This window comes from Micromesistius poutassou (assembly GCF_964030765.1).
Source record: "Micromesistius poutassou genome assembly, chromosome: 9".
Lineage (NCBI taxonomy): Eukaryota > Metazoa > Chordata > Actinopteri > Gadiformes > Gadidae > Micromesistius > Micromesistius poutassou.
Window position 1 is genome coordinate 9,701,974 of NC_140279.1, and position 23,335 is coordinate 9,725,308.

At 43.9% G+C, this 23,335-nt stretch overlaps 1 protein-coding gene and 1 long non-coding RNA gene across 2 annotated transcripts; one reads left to right on the plus strand and one right to left on the minus strand.

The window, feature by feature from the left end:
• Positions 1-818: 818 nt before the first annotated feature.
• Positions 819-3,897, plus strand: LOC311353676 (zinc finger CCHC domain-containing protein 7-like; the record flags this gene model as incomplete). The annotated part of the gene is made up of 5 exons (XM_084473569.1): positions 819-913; positions 2,307-2,360; positions 2,563-2,680; positions 2,790-2,859; positions 3,834-3,897. Exons 1-5 carry the CDS (start codon positions 848-850, stop codon positions 3,895-3,897), a joined length of 372 nt encoding a protein of 123 aa, XP_084329695.1. The 5' UTR covers positions 819-847.
• A 1,921-nt stretch (positions 3,898-5,818) lies between these two features.
• LOC311353319 lies at positions 5,819-22,926 on the minus strand. The gene is made up of 5 exons (XR_014637022.1): positions 22,837-22,926; positions 14,354-16,674; positions 13,834-13,972; positions 13,619-13,714; positions 5,819-6,652 (listed from the first exon to the last, which is right to left on the minus strand). It is a non-coding gene; the product is annotated as an uncharacterized lncRNA (long non-coding RNA).
• Positions 22,927-23,335: the final 409 nt, after the last annotated feature.

The following is a 23,335-nucleotide window of genomic DNA, read 5'->3' on the forward strand; positions in this document are numbered from 1 at the left end:
CCAAGAGAAAAGGATCATTGACATGGTTTATATGTACAGTAACAACTGTATCAACTGTTCTATCATATGAAAAGAATGTTAACCGTTGTTTATAATATGGATTACAGTATGCACTGTACATGGCACTGGACTGGACCTTCGACTTCACTCAGGTCAGCAATTTAAATCTGAAATTGTTAATGTACAGATTTTAGGATTGAAACTACAATGACATCTTTCTTCATCTACTAGCATGATATGCCACATATAAGGAGATGGTGGTGCCAGCTTCTGTTAGACAACATTGAACACCAAAGGTATGAACAACTTCTTACTTGATAACTACGATGTGTTTCTGTGGGGGGGGCGCTTAAAGGAACAGGAAAGGTACTGTAGCAGCAAGAGGATTTTGTCAACAATAATAACACTTTGTTTTCCTGTACCAAATGGACTCTTAAACCGAAATATGAACCAAACCATGTGTACCGTCAAACCCCCCTACATGAAAAGCATCTTGCTAATGTCACCCCTTTGACATTTCTACGTAGGAAGAGAAGACAGCTAGAGCCCATGACACATGGAAGAGAGCAGGAGCAGGAGTTGGCAACATGTATCGAGCAGGTCTTTTATTTATTAATAATTTATTTTTGATTTTGTTTGTTTGCATGTGTTTCTTTTTTGGGGGAATACAATATTTATTGAATACATTCAGTGCTCATGCTTTCAGTATTTCTATTAATGCTGTTTGGCTTAATACTAACTGGAGATGATGTATTCAATAGAAGAATCTTATTTGTTTCAGTTGCCATCTTGCCTGTTGGAAATCGTCTTTGCTGAGGTCGTTCTTCATGATGGAGACAGAGCTCTAATGACCCTGTCCCTGGTGCCTTCCTGCTTCAGAGAAGTGGTGGAGAGGGAATACTTCAAGAGAAAAGTGCATTTTCTGTGGCTTGACAGTAAGATTACAAAAACGGTCGTAGCTATACTGGTTGCATACTGCATGTTTTCCATGTTAAATCAATTTGAGAAATCATCTTATTCTCAAAATTGTTGTAACAACAGGTGTTGCAACAGGTGTTGCAAACTGGACCATGTTCTCAGCACAATACAGGGCAGACTTTTACAAAATGTACACTCTGGATATGTGTGGAGAGTGCAGGGTGACTTTCAAAAACTGCATACCAGGTATGAAAATTATGCATGGAAATGTAATACTTCTTTCAGTTATTGCTACCTAAAGATGGCAGTGAAAACTTGTTTTTAAAACTTTTGTAGAAGTTGCTGCAAAGACTGTAGTGTGTTGACCAAGTACTTGAAGACAAATTTATTCCTATTCCATGGGAATCCATAAGGCAGTAATGATGGTCTCATGCAGTAGTAAAAGAATAATAAATATGGATATAAATAATTTAATAACTAATAATTGTAGCTGTTTAAAACTGACACAAGTAAACATTGCAATTACAAGTAATAAAACCCAAGAGACACAAAAATAGAACCTTACAGTGGGTATCTCTATGGGTAGAATACTGACCAGAGGACTTCTAGACACCAAGGGTTTCTTCTATGTGATAATCCATAGAAAATAATGGGGGGCCCTCTAACAAGGACTGTTTTTATTTAGCGACAGGCTACAGTCCCTAAGTTACGTAAGTTGCAATTTACAACAGTTTACAGTTACTTGTGGAGACCACGAGTGGTTTTACCACAAGTCCATTGGGTTGAATTTGTTATTACCCAGTGTGCTTTGTGGAATGGTCTCAATGTTTTGTTTTATTTCATGTGAATAACCTAGGCCTAGTTTACTAGTAGGCCTTTTTTTCAGAAAGCAGATGTTCGTCACACGACGTCATTGATGTGAAATATTAATGGAGGCTATCGGGTGACAGCGGCAGAGGGCTAACCTGCTGTGGGACTCCCAGCATTCTGCTCTTAAAGGTGACATATTATACCACCAGGTGGGAGTGGGATTAGCCCTTACGAGCCGTTTTTTAAAAATCACAAGTGGGCGTGTGCACCTAGATGTATGATGGTAGACTGATCTATCCAGCGCACATCTAGGTGGACATGCCCACTTGTTCAAACTGCTTGCAACGGCTAATCGCATTCACACCTAGTGGTATAACATGTCACTTTTAAACACGCTGACGCTGGAGGGGTGTTCTGACAGGCAGTGTGGTGTCGTTCTGATAGGCTTTCCTTTTTTTTGTGATTATTCATGTGCGTCTTCTCTCTCCCCTGCTCTCTGTCTCTCTCCCCTGCTCTCTGTCTCTCTCCCCTGCTCTCTGTCTCTCTCCCCTGCTCTCTGTCTCTCTCCCCTGGACCAGGGCAGGACGCCCGCCTACTACTACAACTGCTCCAGAAAGGGCCACTTTGGCCACGTGAGTCGCCGCTTCAGTTTGCACCGCAGCATCCTCTCCTCTTGTCCCTCCCTCTATCTCTTTACCCTGCTCTCCCTTTCTTCATTTTCTCCAAAGCAAATAATGAATCAAATTTATGATCTAAAGATGAATATTATCAAAAAATATAGCGAGCGTGTGCCCTTTTTGCAAGATCAGTATTAGGTGTTTGTGTGTGTCTCAGGCATGTACACAGCGTCGGATGTGTAATGGGACCTACCCCAGCACGCCCTTCATCAATCACTACGACACTCCCGTCAACTTCAAGCAGAGGGAGCACAGGGTGAAGTGGAAGGTCAAAGGTAAGCTCTGTCTCTCTCTTCTCCTCTGACACACAGCACCCTGACCCCACTAGTTTCAGAATGCCACTGAATAACGTTGTGATTTTATTTACTATTCCCCCCCGTCCAGAACTTGAGGAAGCCGGCCTGCTCGGCACCACACCCAAACCCCCCCACCGCCCGGGACCACCGAAGAAGGGGCAGAGGACCAGCCACTACCACGACTACAAGAAGAAGAACCACCACCGGCAGCAGGAGAACGCCAACACCCGCCCCTCCTCAGCCAGGGTCCCCACGCCCGGCTCCAGCTCCACCCCCACCCACACCCACGCCCTGCTGGCCGGCCGTGGTCTTCAAGACCAAGATGTCCGCCAAGCTGAAGCCGACGCCCGTCAGCGGCGCCGCCAACCAGTGGAAGCCCAAGCGTGACGTCCCCGCCACCAAGGCTCCGCCCTCCTCCTCCTCCACCACCACTGCCGGCGCCGCCACACCACAGAAACGCACGTTCTACGAGGAGGAGTGCTTCCGGGGCGGGGAAGAGAAGGCGGCGAAGAAGAGCAGGAACAAGAAGAACCCCAACCGGCTCAACTGGGTAGCGGCGGCAACAGAGCCGCGCACGTCGCCCTTCAAGCGAGAGTCCTACACCCCGCAGCAGCTGTACGGCGGGCGGGGAAGGAGAAGGGGAAGAGGGCCGGCGGGAAGAAGAAGAGGTCATCTAAAGGCGGCGGCGCAGACATGTACCCCGCCGACGAAAACCTCTTCACCATCAAACAGAGGAAAGGGAAACGCAAGCAGTAGAGCGACACGGTTACCGCTACAGAGCTGAGCTGTTGGTCTTGTCAGCCTGAATTCTGTTGGTTTATATGAACACACACAACACAACACACAACTGGTTGAAACACTGCAGTAGCAGAAACCTCAAAGATGAATGGAAGGCAGGTTCTTCTTAAGTGCGTCGGTTTATTTACTTCCATGATGTTAAGTCAAGTGAAGGCGAGTTAACCAAAATTGATATTGATAAGTGGCTGTTAAAGGAACCGATTGTTAATGTTTTACCTTAATTTCCTTATGAGTCTGCTCAACCTCTGTTCAAATAAAAAAGTTTTTGGCTTGTAAATCTGTCAAGCCTATAGACTTTGGTCTCTCATTTACGTTCATGCTGTGCGTTTGCAAGTTCCAACTTGGAGATTGAATATAGTATAGGAGACTACCATTGTGCCTCTGATATAAGCTGGTAGTTTTCAGTGCTTTACAGTCTGCTTATTCTTGTAATAGGCCTATAAAACAGTCTACTGCAACACCTTGTGGTTATATTCTGCTAATCAAGTTCTCGAATGGAGGACCAAGCAGAGGAATCATTCATGTTGGAAGTAATCTCTTCAACTCACTAAACTCCATGCTTATTATTATTTATTTTTTTACTATTCAGTAGCTTTTAAGTTTGTTTTTCATGATTGATGGACGCGATATTAAATATTGATTTGATCCAATGATGGCCGTTTATCTGTCAACTGTCTTGAAATCTCACGTTTTTCTGGACACGCATATGTAATATTTTGTGTGCCTACTATAACTATAGCTTGTATAGTCTTATATCTTTACTGAAGCGAGTTTAGAGGCTGTCATAATGTTGACCATAACTGTAAATGCACACCAGTCAACCACCAGCAAGTCCCAGAGACAGAGTTGGGTCAGATATGGGAAAGGTATATTAATTATGTTACTTACATTTGACATGCTTTATGTTGTGTGTTTTTCAACGAATGTTTACTTTGCTAAGCAACCTGGAACCAGCTTCAGATATGATCCATCTTGTGGAATCTGCGCAGTCAGAAGAGCTTTGGGCCCGGTTTCCCGATAACGTCCAGTCTTAACGCGCTACAAAGACTCCTACGTTTAGACGTATCATTTGTTTACCTACATAGGCATGGTTCCCGAATGGTCTCCTACGACCAGTTAAGTAATGCATTACATTACTGGCGTGAGATTCTGCAGAATCTTGTAATGCATACCTTATAGCAGGGTCCGCGGGTGTAAATGTTGACTGTGGGGGGGGGGGTGGGGGCGATCGTGATTGACGGGGGGGGGGGGACGCGTGTTTTTTGTTTTTTTGGCCGTGAGAAATTGGATGTGTGGCGTGTGTAAGCAGGCAAAAACGTGTGTCACACGGTGAAACCGTGCAAGTTGGCAGCTCTGAAATGTATAAATCGAATTACGTGGGAGCCAGAGGGAACCAAGCTCCCAAAAAGGCAACAAAGTCTGAGAAAAAAAACTGAGGGGGTCTCTCATATATCTGAAGGTGTCTGCCTTGTAATTTCATCTTAAACAACGCTCATTATCCCTCCCCGTGCGGTCTTACCTATTATTAAATAATTAAAAAATAATAATTATAAAAATATATATAAAAACAGATTTTAAAAAAGATATTAAAAAAATATAAAAAAATTATATCAAAAAAATATAAAGAAATATCAAAAAAAAATAGAATAGTTGGTTGAATAATGGACTAGGCCAACATGGACGCAAGATAACCTAATGTGCTATGATGATATTGGGTGATAAGGGTGATGTGTACCTTTTTCTAAATATTGTTATGTTTTATATATATATATATATATTTTTTTTAATTAAATTTAAATATGGTATCACTATTAAAATGTGACTATATATTTCTGTATATAAATGTTATATCTCCTGTACATGTTTGTATATAATCGTGATATTATAGTACCTGTGGTGTAACTTTGGTGATTTGGTTACACTATGCCCCCCAACACACTCATGTGTTTTTCGGGTGATTGGGTGATTGGCAGGCGAGCCTATAAAAGGCCGTTGCGCCCTGTGACGCATCACATACAAGGAACACGGATGAAGGGCTAGACCCAAAACGTTTCCCCTTGTTTATGTGTCCTGTAATTGTTGTTTCGGCTTTTAAAATACTTTTGGAACTTCTCAGCCCTAGTGCGCTATCTCCCCATTCTTCACTTGATAAACACTTAAAACATTAGTATGCCAGCTGCTGGTCAGAGATGACTATGGGCATCAAGAGAATTAACATGAAAAAGTTCAGTGTTAAATTTCACATGACATGTCATTCACAGCTGCTAGTCAGTGATCAAAGTGTGAATTTGAAATTCAACAATATGGCCAAATATTCAGGTATAACTTGAAAAACATTCTGCAGTTACACTTATGCTAGAACAATAATCCCTGCTCAGATGCATCTAAAATACAATTTAAGACAATAAAATGTGTGATAAACACTTCAAACATTAGTTTGCCAGCTGCTGGTCAGAGATGACTATGGGCATCAAGAGAATTAACATGAAAAAGTTCTGTTAAAATTCACATAACATGTCATTCACAGCTGTCTTGACACGTATGGCTTCACAGGTCTAACTTGAAAATACATTCTGCATTAACATTTTGCTAGAACAATCAATGTAGCAATGTAACAATGTAGAAAAATATAAATAAAATAAATCAATGTCAAATTTCACGTTGCCTTATTAGCAATAACTACATAACTTACAAATGGGTGTAACACACATTTTACAAACTTTTGAGTTATTAACCAGCAATTAGTCTGAGAACACAACACAAAACAATTATGTGAACTTGTCAAATTTCACAGCTGCTAATCAGAGCTGACTCCAAGAGGGAAAACCTGTTTCTTTATTTCACTTTTCTTTTTGCAACGTTTAGACAAGACAAAGCTTTTTCTTTAGAGATCGCACACAGAGCATTTTGGGCCATTATCCAGGAACACGTGTTTCAAAGGTGTACTTAAGGTCCTCCGGATAGGAAATATTGAGTGCATAAAGGAGGCCGAGAAGGTAGGCCATGGGAGTATCCGGAAGGTCCTTTACTACTATGGATTCCTCTAAGATGAGTGCGATGTTTTGGATCTTGGGGGATGAGGCTTCAGCCACACAGGACATACAGAATTCCCACAGTGACTCCCTTGGCAGCCACGTCATCTGGATCAGTTTCCTGTTTGAGGACATTAAGAAATATGATTTTCAATTCAAACTCACATCACATACTACATGTCTTGTAGGGAGCCAGGCATCTCAAATTGGATTGTCATATCCAATATGAAGTTGTCTGTCATTTTAGCTTTGTTGTTGAAGGACCATTCCGGTGTATACTGATCCATATCCCCGTCATTCAAGCCTATCTGGTGCTGTCCATGGGAAAAATGAGAAAATTTGTAAAGCTGACTTAATGTGGTATTCAATAACACACAAGTTTAAGCAAGCACTCTGATTGGTCAATTCCCATTCTAGAGTGTGTTTAAATGCCTGGTGAAAGAACAGACAAAAATAATGTGCCTAATTACAGAAAGTATCGCTATGCTAACTAGCTGAAACTACTTTCATGGGCCTAGTTTCCATAACAACGTTCAACTGTTACATTGTTTCACTTGCGCAGTAGGAACGAGGCGCTTTTACTATAGGAACTATTTTCTGATGGAGATGAACTCGGGCAGAAAGCTTGAATTTGAGGGCAAATTAACCCACAATATGAAAACATTTTACAAATTGTTGATAATGAAGATGGTTTGTGTTATTGATTTGCAATCTTACACTCAATGGTGTTCTTGAATGTCATTATTGGTACTTGAAGCACAGTACTTCGGAACTCGGCGCAAGCGCCTCGTTCCTACGGCTGTGCTTTGCGTACCAATGACATTCAAGAACGCCATCTTGTGTAAGATTGCTTAAAAGAACCGATCACAGGTGGCCAGAGTAGAATATGTGACATCCACTATCCCTCAGCACAAGTTCTTCCCAGGGCCAGAGCCATATATAGAGAGAGTTCCGCCAACTCTGTTTAGAACGTTCAGGACAATTCTGTCGTGGATTGGTTCAAAGGTAGTCACGTGTTTTGTGTACGCCATCTTACAGACCAAACATTAATCAATCATCATTACCATGCTATCAAGGCAAGTGCGACAACTTACAAGAGAGGAATATATATCTGTAATATCATTACTTTTCGAAAGAAAATGTCGTGTTGTGTAGCCTATGGTTGCTCTCTAAGGCCCGGACTTGGTAAACGTCTGAATCATTTCCCTCAGGACCCTACTAGGAGGAAATTGTGGGAGCAGAGGGTCAGAAGGATGAACTGGAAGCCGAATAATTTTTCCTTGTTGTGTGAGGTAAGAACATTTCTATCATGGACTTTGTAAAGAAAACACATTTGGAAAATATTATTGTACCCCATCAATTCATGGCATGCTTCGAAAAAAGTACTAACCAAAGTGAATTTGATTTGAACTTAGCCTAGTAGTGTTAAGCTACACGATGCTCGCTAGCTCTTTGCGCCTTTTTATGCTAATGCTAGCACTGAACTCCGGGACAAACAACCTGCATCTGCCGTCTGTATTTTTCCACCAGGCTCTTTTATGCATAAGTATGCACTGGTTAGATGCCATTCTGTGAAAATCTATGCAATTTTTAGAATAATGACAACTATTAATACTACATCATTGCAAGGCTAGCCTACTTGACGTGCTATCTTTCTGCACTGCCGCATTTTACCCTGCATTCTTTCAAAACACCGGCTGCATTGTCTTTGTTTATGTTCATGCATGTCAGAAAGATTGTGATTAACTTTGCACGGAAATCATGTGGATATATTGCAAACAAATGCCCTTTTGCAGCATTGCTTGGTCAGCTATTTCTCGAGTTACAGATAATACATGGTCAGTTCATGTTTGCTGGAGAGATTTATGTTACTCTTGTCTAGAGTCTAGTGCAAACAGCATGGTGACAAAGCGCTTATGTAATCCATGCAATAACTATGCATTGGTTAGATGCCATTCTGTGAATGATCATTTACTTTCTCTTTGAAATTGCATTAAAATGTCTGACTCCGTTTGTAGGACCACTTCGATGAGACACAGTTAGAGTCACAGAGCTGATGGTGTTAGGAAGCTCAAGCCAAATTCCATCCCAACACTGTTCGTCTTTACCCCACCGACACTGCCCAGCAGACCCACCAAACGAAACGGACTGAAGATGAACCATCTCTGAATGCAAACATTCAGAATGTATTCAGAATGTATTACACGCTATATAGTGTAAGAAGTAAAGATATTAAAGATTGTCTAATACAAAATGTATACTTTTACCGTAATATTTGAGATGTTTTAATGGCTCTTCCCTGATTTCACTGTTGATATTTTAATATGAATATTGAATATGAATTTTCCTGTTGGAGGATCTTCCTGAGAGTCTGTTGTTTAAATGTTGTACAAATGATTGCGTACTGCTAGGATTTGAATGCAAACATTCACAATGTATTATAAGTTAATTATAAGTATTATAAGTCTAAGAAGTAACCAAAGTTATTTTTACATTGCTAACGTCTGATTCATTTTTTATGAAAGAGAAAACTCTTTAATTGATAAACAAAATCATACGTGTATGGTCTTTTTTCCCTTGGGCATTAGTCATCAGTCAGACTTTTAACAATAGACACAGTCTGATCATGACCCCTAAGTAGGCTACGAGAAGGGTTAATTTGATGTTTAGGGGAAATATTTATAGTCTAGATTAAAATAAATAACCAAGAAGTTGTAATTTTTAGCCAATGTCTCAATAAGTAATCGTAGGCTACACAGCGACGGCTATCGGAGAAGGTGAACGCGGCTCCACTGATAGGCGATCAGGGCTCCAGAGTGAAGCTTCACATGAAGCTCCCAGTCTCTCCCCACCTCATTTAATCGGATAGATGAGACCAATCGCTCGGCGGAGAATGAACAAATGATCATCAAGTTTAACACCGCCTACAACATCGCTAAAGAGGAACTCCCGTTCACAAAATTATGAAGAATAACGGACTGAACGTCAACCCCACATATTCCAACGACACTGCGTGTGCACAATTTGTGGGAGTTATAGCAGACACACTCAAGGGAAAGACCGCTGACAAAGTCGCATCCGCCCCCTACCTCTCGTTCATGCTTGACGGTTCCACTGACAAATCCACCAAAGAGTGCGAGATTATATATGCCCGTATCGTTGAAGATGGAAAACCAATATTCTTATTGGCCATATTGTGGTTGAACATGGCCATGCAGAAGGTAAGGAGTGTGTCTCATATAGCCAAATGATAATAACTATATGGAAAAATGCTCTATAGGTTAATTATAATTTCCGTTACAATTAAATTATTTAATGCCATCATGCCCAGGTATCTTATAAATACACACAGAATTGTGTGTGTGTGTGTGTGTGTGTGTGTGTGTGTGTGTGTGTGTGTGTGTGTGTGTGTGTGTGTGTGTGTGTGTGTGTGTGTGTGTAAATATAAATATTCCATGTTATGTCCTTAATTTAAGGCGTTTATCTTTATTTTTATTCTTTATCTATTTATTTGTCAATCTTTCATAAACATAAGGTCATGTATTAATAACACGCTTTACAAAGAAAAATATGGTGCTACCTAATTTGTTTTGGTGCTACTAAATGAAAAGCTAGGTGGCACCAGTGCTACCTGTCAAAAAGTTAGTCTGGAGCCCTGTAGGTGATGTAGGCATAATTGTCTGTCTTCTCGAGACGTTCAACGTGATATATTTGTAAAAGCGTTTATATTTTAGCAAAGTATGAGAAACCTTTTAACATTCACAAACAGTTTATGATGATAATGAGCGATTTGTTGCCATCCCATCTTCGTTCCATCGGCAGACGTTGTACAGTGAGCTGACTTAGGTCTACAAGATAGCACCCATGATTTCAGTTGGCAGAACTCTCTCTATATACGGCTCTGCCCAGGGCTATGTGATGCACCCGCTGCAGAGCAGCAATCACACCTCCATCATCAAATTTGCTGCTGCAATGGGTTGGTGCACCTGATCAGCAGAAACAACAATCAAATGGGCCTATACCTAAAAAGGAGCCCTATGAATTATAAGCCATTTAAAAATTTTCACTTTGAGGTTTTCTAACATTAAGTCGAGTTCCCCTAGCCTCCCTATGGTCCCCCAGTAGCTAAAAATTGCGTTAGGTGTAAACCGAGAAGTAGCTATCTTGCGCCGTCTTTGAAAAAAGGATCGCTGAAACGCTTCGATTTGGCTTCCGGCTCCATATGACGTCATATGGGGCCATGTTACCTCCCCTTTCTCTGCTTGGCCCGCCCAGAGAATTTGACCCGCCAATGAGACAATGAGCTAGGACCGTGCGAGCGCCACATGTGTGTGTGTGAATACACACTGTAACGCAAGTGTTCTTTGTTATTTGGATAACCGTTCCGCTGTTGGTGTAAAGGCCCATTCACACCCTACGGTAAATACGGATACGGACGCTTTTGTCTGGTCCCGGAGGTCGTCCGTCAGTGGGTCCGTCGCCTCTGAGCTTACGAATTCTGAGTGCTCCGGACAAACCAGAGCACTACCACCGGAGATCGAGGCGGCAGTAGAGGCAGAAGTCCCAACCACGAGAGTAGTAGGCCTATAATAACTGATATGTATATATATTTTGTATTTAACGTTTTATACTTATATTATACTATATACTTGACCTTATAATTTTATTGTACACCTGCTTTGGCAATGCAAATGTATATTTTTTATGCCAATAAAACTTTTTTGAATTTAAATTTTGAGCAGAGAATCTGCAGGTTGGTGAGGGGTGCCACATGCCACCTCCACGTACACTTTGTGCCGGATGACACAGAGCATAATCATCTCCTCTACAGATACCATGTTTGCGATTCGATGCCGGTCATTTTATACACGACAGTCACTGCCCTCTAGAGGTTGTTTTGCGTAACATCCATAACACTGAAACCGGACGGAGGTATGAAGGGTAGTCCCGGAGACAACGTTTAGTACGGACGGACAAATTTCGTCCGGATCCGGAGGTATGAGGCGGCCTTCATGGCGCATAACATGCAACACAATAACGCAAGCTTGCATGTAGCTCCCATTTGGTGAAAAGACTAGACTGCGTCGGGTTGGTTGAGAAGGAATTGGGAACCGCGACATGGAGGAAAAAAGGATTGTTTCCTAGGATTGTCCGTCGGAGCCCCGCTGTAGCGGGCAGTGGGGCTGGGCAGCACCGGGGTTGGCCAGCGTTCAGCAGGTAGCCCCGGGGGTGGCCAGCAGGCAGCGGGGCTCAGACGGACCGCTGCCGTGGCAGCAGGGCTGGGCGGGCAGCCCCGGGGGCGGCTAGCGTTCCGCGGGGCTCCGACGGACAATCCTGGGCAACAATCCTTTTCTCCTCCATGTCGCGGTTCCCAATTCCTTCTCAACCAACCCGACGCAGACAACCCCGGGCAACAATCGCGGGCAACAATCCCCTTCTCCTCCATTTCATTTCTCCGTTGAGTCTGTAGCCTACTTAATATTGACGTGGAAGAACCAGAGGCGTCTGAGAACCCGTCGCAGTCGTTTGAGATTCATAATATCATACGGAGGCGCAAACAGCTTTTGACCAAGATAATATATATTATATAGATATCTAAATATAATATGATATTATTTAGATATAGAGCTCCAGGACTCCTGCCGGAGCACCCGGAGTGTTCAGTGTTCCACTGTAAACAATAGTGCATGGTACCGTGGCTGCAAGCTGCTCAGGGCCACACCCCCACCCTCCTAAGCCTCTAAAAACGGCACGTTTGTGGAGAGCTCATTGTGGGACTGGCTCGTAGTGGCTGTAACTCTGCACCAAGGCTGAATTTCTTAAACGTCTTCAAGTACTGTATTAGGGGCCCACTAACACCTTTATTAAAGCATCCATAAAATAGCATGCCATGGGACCTTTAAACAAATAACATTTCCTAGCATTCAGCTAATATCTCCTCATGATCCAATAGCTATGCGACCCCTGAGGGTGTTGTAAAAAAAACTCTGGTCTTCTCAGCAGCACGTAGGCTGATAACTATGAAAACTATGTAAACTACACTACCGTAATTTCCCGCATATAGGCCGCATTGTGGACAAACCGCAAGCCTTTAATTTATGTATTAAAAAAACAATTGTGTGCATGAGAACGGTGAGAGCACATCAAACGCGCGTAGCAGCTCGGACCCGTCTTTCTTTACTGTCTCTGAGTGTGTGTCGCTGTTAAACACCTGACAATGAGCTAGTTTACCATGATAAGACCGCCATATGAATCTGGAAAAAATGAATAAAGACAGGATTTGGTCTCCTATATTTCCTATGCAGGATAACTCATGTGTGTTTCCATTGAAAACAAGAACATTCAAAGTGATCCTAAACTTTAAACCTACTCTACGTTCTGTTGGGCAAAAGCATCAACCAAGAAATTTAAACAAATAATACAAACTGAACTTCCACCATCATGCATAGCGCACATTTAAACCGATAAAAGAGCAAAGAGGAGCCAGCTCAATAAAAGCATCTTCCCTCATGGTATAATCTATCTATCTATATTCTATGGTATAATTCACCCCTGTGAGATGCGTGCCAGCTCACCAGCATAACCTGCAATGTCCACAAAACCAAGGAAATGGTTCCAACCCAATGTAGAAGAGTATATCACCCTTGTAGTTATGTGGCCCAGAACATTTGACTCGGACTGTAAGAAAAATAATAGCTTGTAGCCTGTAGAGGCCTAGACCTAATCACTAGTATCAAAAGAATGACCTGACAGGTGGTGAGTGATATGGCTGTGATCTAGCCCCCTAGTTCTAGCCAAAGCAGGTAGCCTCGGTCTAACATCTGCCGACAACAACCTGTATATCAAAGCAGCATCTTCCTCATGGTATAATCTGAAACCCCTGTCAAATGTGCTAGAGGGACTCACTTCACAACCAATAAGCTTTTATATAAGACAGGCAATTAACTTCCCTTCCCTCTCTCAAGCAGTCCGAGGGCGAAACAGAAATAAACTTTCAGATTTTCTAGTATTTTCAATTACAGTATCTTCATTTTACAATTGTATCTCTATGCTTGTAAAATTTATATTAATGACCATTAATACTTACAAGACACTGCTTGAAAAGTAGATTAGGATCTTCACGCAGGAACACAGGAAGTCCTTTCATGGCTGCTTCCTTGCCGTGTCTGACGATGTTGGTGGTCTCAAAGAAAAAAAGAAAAAACAGAAAGATAGCTCTAATAATAGCAAGACTAATTGTAATTCAACAGATTGAATTTCATCTGGGCAAAAGTATTGTTTGGTACTGTACTGTGCACACACCTCATCATCAAGCTTTCTCAGTATCTCCTTCAGATCCTTGCCAAACTCTGTTTTTCGGGCGCGGTACAAACTCAGCAGTAGGGGCGCATATTTTTCTACAGCTGTATTTCTTTGTAATACAGAAAAACTCCTCACAAATCTGTAAAATGCAGGAAAAAACAAATATGTACAGAGGAATAGTAAGTGAATTGGGAGAATTTGTAACCTGTCAAAAATTGTCTATAGCCATTATCATTTTTTAAAGCATTTACAGCCTCTCCAGGTTGTAGTGGGTGCCTGCTTGCGTGAATGAACGTGCGTGCACGTGTGTTCGTGCGTGTGTGTCGTCGCTTATTCGCTTCAAATACTTTCTTTTCTTTTCAAAACTTGGGAATTAATACGGCGCGGTAAATAAAGTATTTAAAGCGAATAAGGGACGCTGTTTTTGTAGTTTATTTGGTTTTGAACGAATAGTTTTGGACGCATGCATCGGCTTTGAGTTTGTTACTTTGAAATCACACACACACACACACACACCAACCTGCCCGAGTGATGCCGCAGCGCGTTGACTAGTCCGTTCTGAGGCGTCCATAGGCTTTATGGTTTGTGTGTTTGAAAGCCGTGACACTCCTTTACCAGTTGGCCTGAAATACTCGACTTGATTCGGAGGAATCACCTGCCTCAGCCATTTTTCATATCAAAGCAGTGAAGGCGGGGGGAGGGGGAAGAAAGAGGATAGCAGATTAACCAGCAGGGCGCGCACAGCGCACAGACTTGTGCGGAGGTGAATTTACAGTGAGCCGTTTGACGGGAAAACAAAAATAAATAGGCGGTCGACTGACCGCGGCACTAGTCTCAATGTGCTACGACCAACAACTCTGGTGGTCTGATCACGTGCTAAGTGCATGATGCCTGTAGTGCTAAGGCGAACTCACCGACGAGAAACTGTGTCAATTTCCAATGGATAGTGTAGCCCAGGGGTCCAAACTTTTCACCTACCATAATCTAAGATCCGAATCATCAAGCTGGGGCTAATATTCAGATCTTAGCTCCGCCGCCGGGGGGCTCCGCGGTCGGGGTTCCGCCGCCGGCCATAGGCCCGGTCAGGAATCTAGCTAAGATCTGCTAAGAGCTGAATGGCCCGGTGGTTGGGGACCGCTGGTGTAGCCTATCTATGGGCAATTAAAATGCATGAAAAGGCCATGCTGTATGGATAACGCGAACACATTGGGTACCTACATCTAATAGAAAAGTATTCATCGAACCGCAGGCCTTGACTAGGCTAGTCTACATAAAAAAGACGTGTGCAACTAGCCTAGCTAAACACCGAATTGTGTTCTCATTTAGGAATGAGGAGTTGACGTCACGGCACAGTAAGCCGTGTAAGCCCCCCCCCTTTCCGCCATGTTGGTAGGTACGCCCCTCCGAGTGCAGCTGAGCTTTGCGTTATTGTTGACACGGTAGCTGCTAGCAGAGGAGGTTGTTGAAATTCTTTACTGTTTTAACAATGCCTGGAAGCAACTGCTGCGTTAAAAACTGCTCCAATGCCTCACACGATCGCCGAGGAAACCGTAAGAACAGTGGGCTACAATTTTTTAGGTTTCCTAAATGGAGAACGCACTTAGGAGAGCAAGTATCCGACATCACGAGGAGACGTCGGATTTCTTGGGTGGCTGCAATCAGAAGAAAGGACCTTACTTTCGATATAATTCCCCAGTCGATAAGAGTGTGTTCTCTGCATTTTCACTCAGGTACGTTCTCTAAAAATGTCTTTAAATTTGTTTATGTTGTCGTCTTTTAAAGCCACGAAGTGTACCTTATGTTGGTGCGAACCCTGAAGTGCATCTGAAGTTGTTTTCTAGCAGCTAGCTAGCTACCTAACAAACTGTTGCTTCTTAGAAAATACTCGATGCCCCAACCATTAATGTTGTTTTAAACAAAACTAGTTGAGATTCAGTTCATGACATTAGTGTTTCCCATGATTGTTTTGAGCTTAACTAACACATTTTATGTAAAAGCTTAAAGCATTGATTACATTGCATTAAAGCATTGATTGTACATTGTACATTGCATTAAAGCATTGATTGTAATTAAAGCATTGATTACATTGAGTTTTCATAATCTAATTATTCTGTTCGAGGTAAACCATCATATGAGATGGTGGAGAACCACCCTGACTGGACACCATCTTTGCGGTTAGGCCACAGTGATGTCAAGCCAACAGATGGAGCGAGATATCAGCGCAGCAGGACCCAGCGCCAGGAGCAAGTGCCACCGCTGGCAGAGCATCAGGAGCAGCAGCCTCCATCCCCGACAGAGGAGCAGCGGCCTCCATCCCCGACAGAGGAGCAGCGGCCTCCATCCCCAGCACAGGAGCAGCGGCCGCCATCCCCGACAGAGGAGCAGCGGCCGCCATCCCCGACAGAGGAGCAGCGGCCGCCATCCCCAGCACAGGAGCAGCGGCCGCCATCCCCGACAGAGGAGCAGCGGCCTCCATCCCCGACAGAGGAGCAGCGGCCGCCATCCCCAGCACAGGACCAGCGACCGCCATCCCCAGCACAGGACCTGGAATGTGGACTCTGCACATCTAGAGGAGATGTAATCAACAGTCTTTTGGAGGAAAACAGAAAGCTGAAGGAGGAGCTTGATGAGTACTGGATGAATGAGAACTTTCTGAGTGGTGATGATAACATAGTGAAGTATTACACAGGACTTGCAAGCTATGTAATGTTTCAGACACTTCTATGCAGTCTCACCCCATATCTGCCTCAAGGTTGGATGAAGAAACTCTCACCCTTCCAGCTTGTCCTGTTGACTCTAATGCGCCTCAGACTAGACCTGCCAGTAAAGCACATCAGCCATCTGTTTCGGGTACACAGGACAACAGTCAGTGATGCCTTTCACCATACCCTTGGAGTGATGTATGCACGGCTGTGTCCATTAGTGCACTGGCCAAGCAGAGACTGTTTATTGATGAGTATGCCACACCAGTTCGTGGAATCGTTCGGGAAAAATGTAGCTGCCATTGTGGATTGTTTCAAGGTGTTTATTGAAAAACCCTCAAATGTACTGGCAAGGGCACAGACTTTCTCTCAGTATAAACATGCATACACCATGAAGTACCTAATTACACCCTTACACCTAAAGGGTGTAATTTCTTTCATATCCCAAGGGTGGGGTGGGCGCACTAGTGACAAACGTATAACAGAGCAAAGTGGTTTCCTCAACAAACTGTTGCCAGGTGACATTGTGCTGGCAGATAGGGGCTTTAATATCAGGGAAAGTGTGGGTATGTGTGCTGAAGTTAAGGTACCTACGTTCACAAGGGGTCGTGCACAGCTGGATGCGAAAGATGTGGAGGAGACTAGGGCCATAGCACATCTCAGGATTCATGTTGAGAGGGTGATTGGTGTTGTGCGCAACAAATTTAAATTCTTACACTCCACTGTACCTGTGAACATGCTCATCAAATGTGAGGGTGAAAACCTAATGCCGTAGGATAAGATTGTCACTGTTTGCTGTGCCTTAACAAATATGTGTAAAAGTGTTGTTTGAGTGCCTCCTTACTGTTTCGTGTTGAAATAAATTCTTGAAACATGATATGGCGTAACATTATTTATTGAGAACTGTTAGAATAGAAATAGAACTATAAATTGAATAAATAGAAATTGACAGTGCAACATTTCAAAAGGTTGAAACAGTAAACAGTGCAAAAGAACAAGCATTTAAAAATAAACATTTAAAAATAGCAATAAAGAAATCAAAAAGAAATGTGCATGGATGTACAATCTCACTCAATCAACACTATTCAGCACAAGAAGGGCAAAACCATGCAGTGTCAGCAGAAGGGGTGTCCACAAGCCCCACGCAATGGAAGTGATACCACTGAATTGTACAGTTCTGGGCCCCGTTTCCCGAAAGCATCGTTAGCCTAACGACGTCGTTAACACCGTCGTACGATCATCGCAGAATTTTCGGACCGTTTCCCGAAAGCATCGTTACGTAACGACGTCGTTAAAACCCTCGTAGCTAACGACGCCTACAGGGGTACTCGTTAAGCACTAGGATGCATCGTTACTATAGCCTCAGTGGAGTCACCAGCTGGACATTCCGTGTATTGGATGTGTTTTATTAAAACACGTCATCCAATAGGCTACCACTGATTATCCAGCTGGCGCTATTTCGCAATAGCCCAAAAACAGTGGTTCCCGCATATATATTACTCGTAGACTACTGTTAGATTTAAACAGCAAAGACAGAGACATGTTAGAAGTCAACACAAATATAATTTATTGCAGCAATTTAAAATTCCAAAAATAAATGTACCGATGAAACGCCACGTCACAAGGCACCCTATCACAAGGCATATAATAAAATCAAATGATTCCGTTGCTTGTGTGGGAGGTCGCTTGCGAGCGGCACTTGCTGTCTCCCTCTGATTTTAATTCAACCATCGTGGTTAAAATGTCCTCATATTGATCAATGACAGAAGACTGTATATGAATCATGCTGAAACCAGCGGGTGTCGGATAATTTCTGCAGGCGTTTTTTGTTGCGATTGTTTGACATAGAGCACTGTAGGCGCGTCGGTGAGGCTGTGATGAAGTTCACTATTTATTGGACCGTGTCTAGACAGTTACGAACTCCCTGACCTTAGTGGAGTGCACAATCGCCAAGTTGAGAGCGTGGTTTTCTGTACGTAGACTGCTGCGGGAAACTGTGCTGCGATGCGTGCCATTCCCGCTTACATTGCCCGCACCATCATACCCCCTGCCCAACAATATGGGCAGGAATCGATCTAGACCAGCAACAGCAATAGCCATGTCAATGCCTCTGCGTTTGAATGATAATGAATGAATGGAACGTTGCATTTTTAATGTTGACTCCAAAGTTTCTAGAGAGTGCGCGGCGCGTCAATCACTGAATGAATGACAATGAATGAAACGGAATGCAGGAATCAGAGAAAGTCTGCCCTATTTGCGGCGCAAAGCATGTTTCAGAAATCAGCACATTTAAATAAATTCTATAGGCCTAGTTGTCACACAGACACATGATATTTTTTATTTTTTTAATATGGAATTATTTCAGGGGAGAAAATGCCGTGAAACAATGTACGCACGGTGCGTTCGGGATTAGGACTGATATAGCATATGTCGGCCTAGACCTTATAAATTGTGTTTTAATATTTGTAGCATTCATCTTAGTCTATTCTTTTCGTAGGCTTCTCTGCTGTTGGCCTTGATGGGGAGATATTTTTTTGCTGCCACAAAATATAGTTTAATCCAACAACATTCCTGCGTCTCCCCCTCCTACGGAGCCCATTTCAGCACCGTGTCAGTAGACAGCTACAATCCTACGACGTCGTAAGAGCAGAGCACGCGCGTTCATGTTAAGATGAGTTTCGGGAAACGCTCCCCTAAAATTAACGATGCTGCGTGAGATCCATCGTACGATGGATCGTACGAGCGTGGATCCATCGTTATCGGGAAACGGGGCCCTGGTTGTCACAGGCCACCATTTGACCTTCCTCTGGTCCAGCACAGAGACACCACACTGCGTTTGTTCGCTTTGGTGCTTTTTGGGCAGACTGCTTCCTTGGCCTCTTCACCACGGTCTGTGGCTGTAGTTCACGAAGCACACTGGGGCCAGGTGATGCTTGGAAGGTAGGTGGTATCGATAAATATTGCACCGCAAGTTCAGGGAGAGCCACGTTCACAAAGAAGTCCTGTGCCTTCTGAAGCCGTGCATTCCAAAATGTTTTGTCTGGAGCTATGCGCAGAATCACACAGTCCTTCAATGTCCACACTACAAAGTCACAGTAGGCACTCTCTGTTACAAACAGTTGGGTCTGGACCTGGGTGTAGTACTGGTGGTTCTTCTTGAGGTGCACCTGACCATCAACAGCATGCAGACAGAAGTTGCGGTCATCTGATGAGTACGCACCAAGGATTGTGCTGTCCTTGTACTTCGCGGGGCATTTCACTTCTATGCAGCCTTTCCCACAACAAGTGCAAGTAACAATGGCATCTGGCGATGCTCCTACCTGTGGGAAGGCCGGGTTGACAAAAAACCCACAAGTTTCCACTTGTTGATCGGTGTGCTGATCCTTTGTTTGGGCAGTGTATGCCTGCCTCGCTGTCTCCTCATGTTTGATGCCCCAACTGGTGGCTGCTGTTCCCGGCCCACGTGTAGGATAACAAACCCTCTTTATGGTGGAGGGTGCTGGTGAACTAATGTCTGTTGCATAAACACAATGCATTGAGGAGGCTGTGATTCTTCCAGCCCGTGCAGCAAACCAAAGTGATGAGTTGTGCTGTCCCCGCGTCCTTCTCTCTATCTGCACTGCCTGTTCCTCAGACACATCAGCAATGCTCCCTATGGTCTGGCAGTGCTTCTGCAGCGCAGGCAAGTCACTCCTATCAAGGCCGCTTCCATTAGCCAGAGACTGTAAGCTGCGGATGGGCCGAATAGGGTCTCTGAACTCATCGCAGTATTCGGGTAGCACACTCAAAATTGCTGATCTTGTCCCTGTTGTGCTGATTTCCCGGTAGAATACTGCTAGCTCTTCCGGTGTTGGTGTCGGTGTGTCATTGGCTGTTTTGGCTGGACGTGTTCTCAGCGCAGGACTATTGTGGGTCTCACCGTCTATTTGTCTGTTTAGAGACCTCCGTGTAGCAGCTGCTGCAGCAGATATGAAATTGATGCGTTGGCCAAGCTCTGGCAGGACCTTGTTGATGCTGCTTGGCAGCTTCCAGTAGGCCGGTTCGTCTGTGACTGTGGCCTTCTCCTTTAACCGTACACAGGCATTGACCATGAACAGCAGGGCTCCGACATGGGTGCACGACTCCGCTACACCAGCCATGCATGTACAGTGGGCCGAACACACTTGCCCCGATGGTGTGAGGATGACCCATGGGGTGAGTGGAGGCTCGCAGAGCCGTCGTGAATGCGAATTGTGTTAGATACAAGAGGTAAATAAATTAGAGAAACAGTAAAAAGCCTTGAAGACAAGGGACACATTTTATTTCAAGTTACAGCCTAGTCTAGACCCCCATTTCCATTTGTACGCAGCTTTCCAGATTTACATTTGTCTGCAGCCTGAATCTCACAGACCTTTCATTCACACAGTTAATGGCTTGCTTTAGTCTAACCAGGGCCCCGTTTCCCGAAAGCATCGTTAGCCTAACGACGTCGTTAACACCGTCGTACGATCATCGCAGAATTTTCGGACCGTTTCCCGAAAGCATCGTTACGTAACGACGTCGTTAAAACCCTCGTAGCTAACGACGCCTACAGGGGTACTCGTTAAGCACTAGGATGCATCGTTACTATAGCCTCAGTGGAGTCACCAGCTGGACATTCCGTGTATTGGATGTGTTTTATTAAAACACGTCATCCAATACCACTGATTATCCAGCTGGCGCTATTTCGCAATAGCCCAAAAACAGTGGTTCCCGCATATATATTACTCGTAGACTACTGTTAGATTCAAACAGCAAAGACAGAGACATGTTAGAAGTCAACACAAATATAATCTATTGCAGCAATTTAAAATTCCAAAAATAAATATACCGATGAAACGCCACGTCACAAGGCACCCTATCACAAGGCATATAATAAAATCAAATGATTCCGTTGCTTGTGCGGGAGGTCGCTTGCGAGCGGCACTTGCTGTCTCCCTCTGATTTTAATTCAACCATCGTGGTTAAAATGTCCTCATATTGATCAATGACAGAAGACATACTGTATATGAATCATGCTGAAACCAGCGGGTGTCGGATAATTTCTGCAGGCGTTTTTTGTTGCGATTGTTTGACATAAAGCACTGTAGGCGCGTCGGTGAGGCTGTGATGAAGTTCACTATTTATTGGACCGTGTCTAGACAGTTACGAACTCCCTGACCTTAGTGGAGTCCGAGTGCACAATCGCCAAGTTGAGAGCGTGGTTTTCTGTACGTAGACTGCTGCGGGAAACTGTGCTGCGATGCGTGCCATTCCCGCTTACATTGCCCGCACCATCATACCCCCTGCCCAACAATATGGGCAGGAATCGATCTAGACCAGCAACAGCAATAGCCATGTCAATGCCTCTGCGTTTGAATGATAATGAATGAATGGAACGTTGCATTTTTAATGTTGACTCCAAAGTTTCTAGAGAGTGCGCGGCGCGCCAATCACTGAATGAATGAATGAAACGGAATGCAGGAATCAGAGAAAGTCTGCCCTCTTTGCGGCGCAAAGCATGTTTCAGAAATCAGCACATTTAAATAAATGCTATAGGCCTAGTTGTCACACAGACACATGATATTTTTTATTTTTTTAATATGGAATTATTTCAGGGGAGAAAATGCCGTGAAACAATGTACGCACGGTGCGTTCGGGATTAGGACTGATATAGCATATGTCGGCCTAGACCTTATAAATTGTGTTTTAATATTTGTAGCGTTCATCTTAGTCTATTCTTTTCGTAGGCTTCTCTGCTGTTGGCCTTGATGGGGAGATATTTTTTTGCTGCCACAAAATATAGTTTAATCCAACAACATTCCTGCGTCTCCCCCTCCTACGGAGCCCATTTCAGCACCGTGTGAGTAGACAGCTACAATCCTACGACGTCGTAAGAGCAGAGCACGCGCGTTCATGTTAAGATGAGTTTCGGGAAACGCTCCCCTAAAATTAACGATGCTGCGTGAGATCCATCGTACGATGGATCGTACGAGCGTGGATCCATCGTTATCGGGAAACGGGGCCCAGACCATTAACTACCCTAGCCTAACCAGAACTGGTTTGTCTACTTCGAAGCCCCCAACACACAATGCCTAGTATGTTTCATTGGGCTAAAATCAAATTAGCATAACAAGCTGCAAAACATGTGGGAAGTTAATCTAACGTTTGTGTGCATGGAACACCTCGTTACAATCTAGTGTTTACGAAACAATCGCGGTAAATTACTTTGTCACTTTGGTCAACGCAATGTATTCACAACACATTAGTATTAGCATAAAACTCAAAAGGTGAAGCAACTTACCTTTGCCAGTACAACAGTGTTTTGAGCGTTTGGAGGCTTGTAGATGGCCAGGTCTTGCACCCAACCACAGCAGAATGTCTCATAGCTTTCTAGCGATTTATGGCTTTTAAATTCTTGCATCGTATTGTAGCGACCCGGCAGGACTATGGGGGGAATTGATGGGGAGTTTGTGGGGGGAAGGAGTTGCCCTTGTTCAGCCTGATAGGCCAGTTGGGATAGGGGGCGGAGCTAGCCAGGTTCGGTATCGCCATATTGTGGTGGGCACTCCTCCAACCCCGTTAGTTAGTTTTGTATGGAAAGGAATAAAGCCTGGTTCTCCGGTTAAACAGCCAGCCACTCTGTGTCCTCCTCATTCCGCTAGTTAGCCCCGCAGTGACGGGCCGCAAACGCTACACTGGTGTCAAGAAGTGGGATAGCCAAGCCTCCATTCCCCTCACACGCGCGGGCTACCACCGCTAGCTGCTACCGTAGGACCGAGATGGCTGAAGGAGGAATCGGA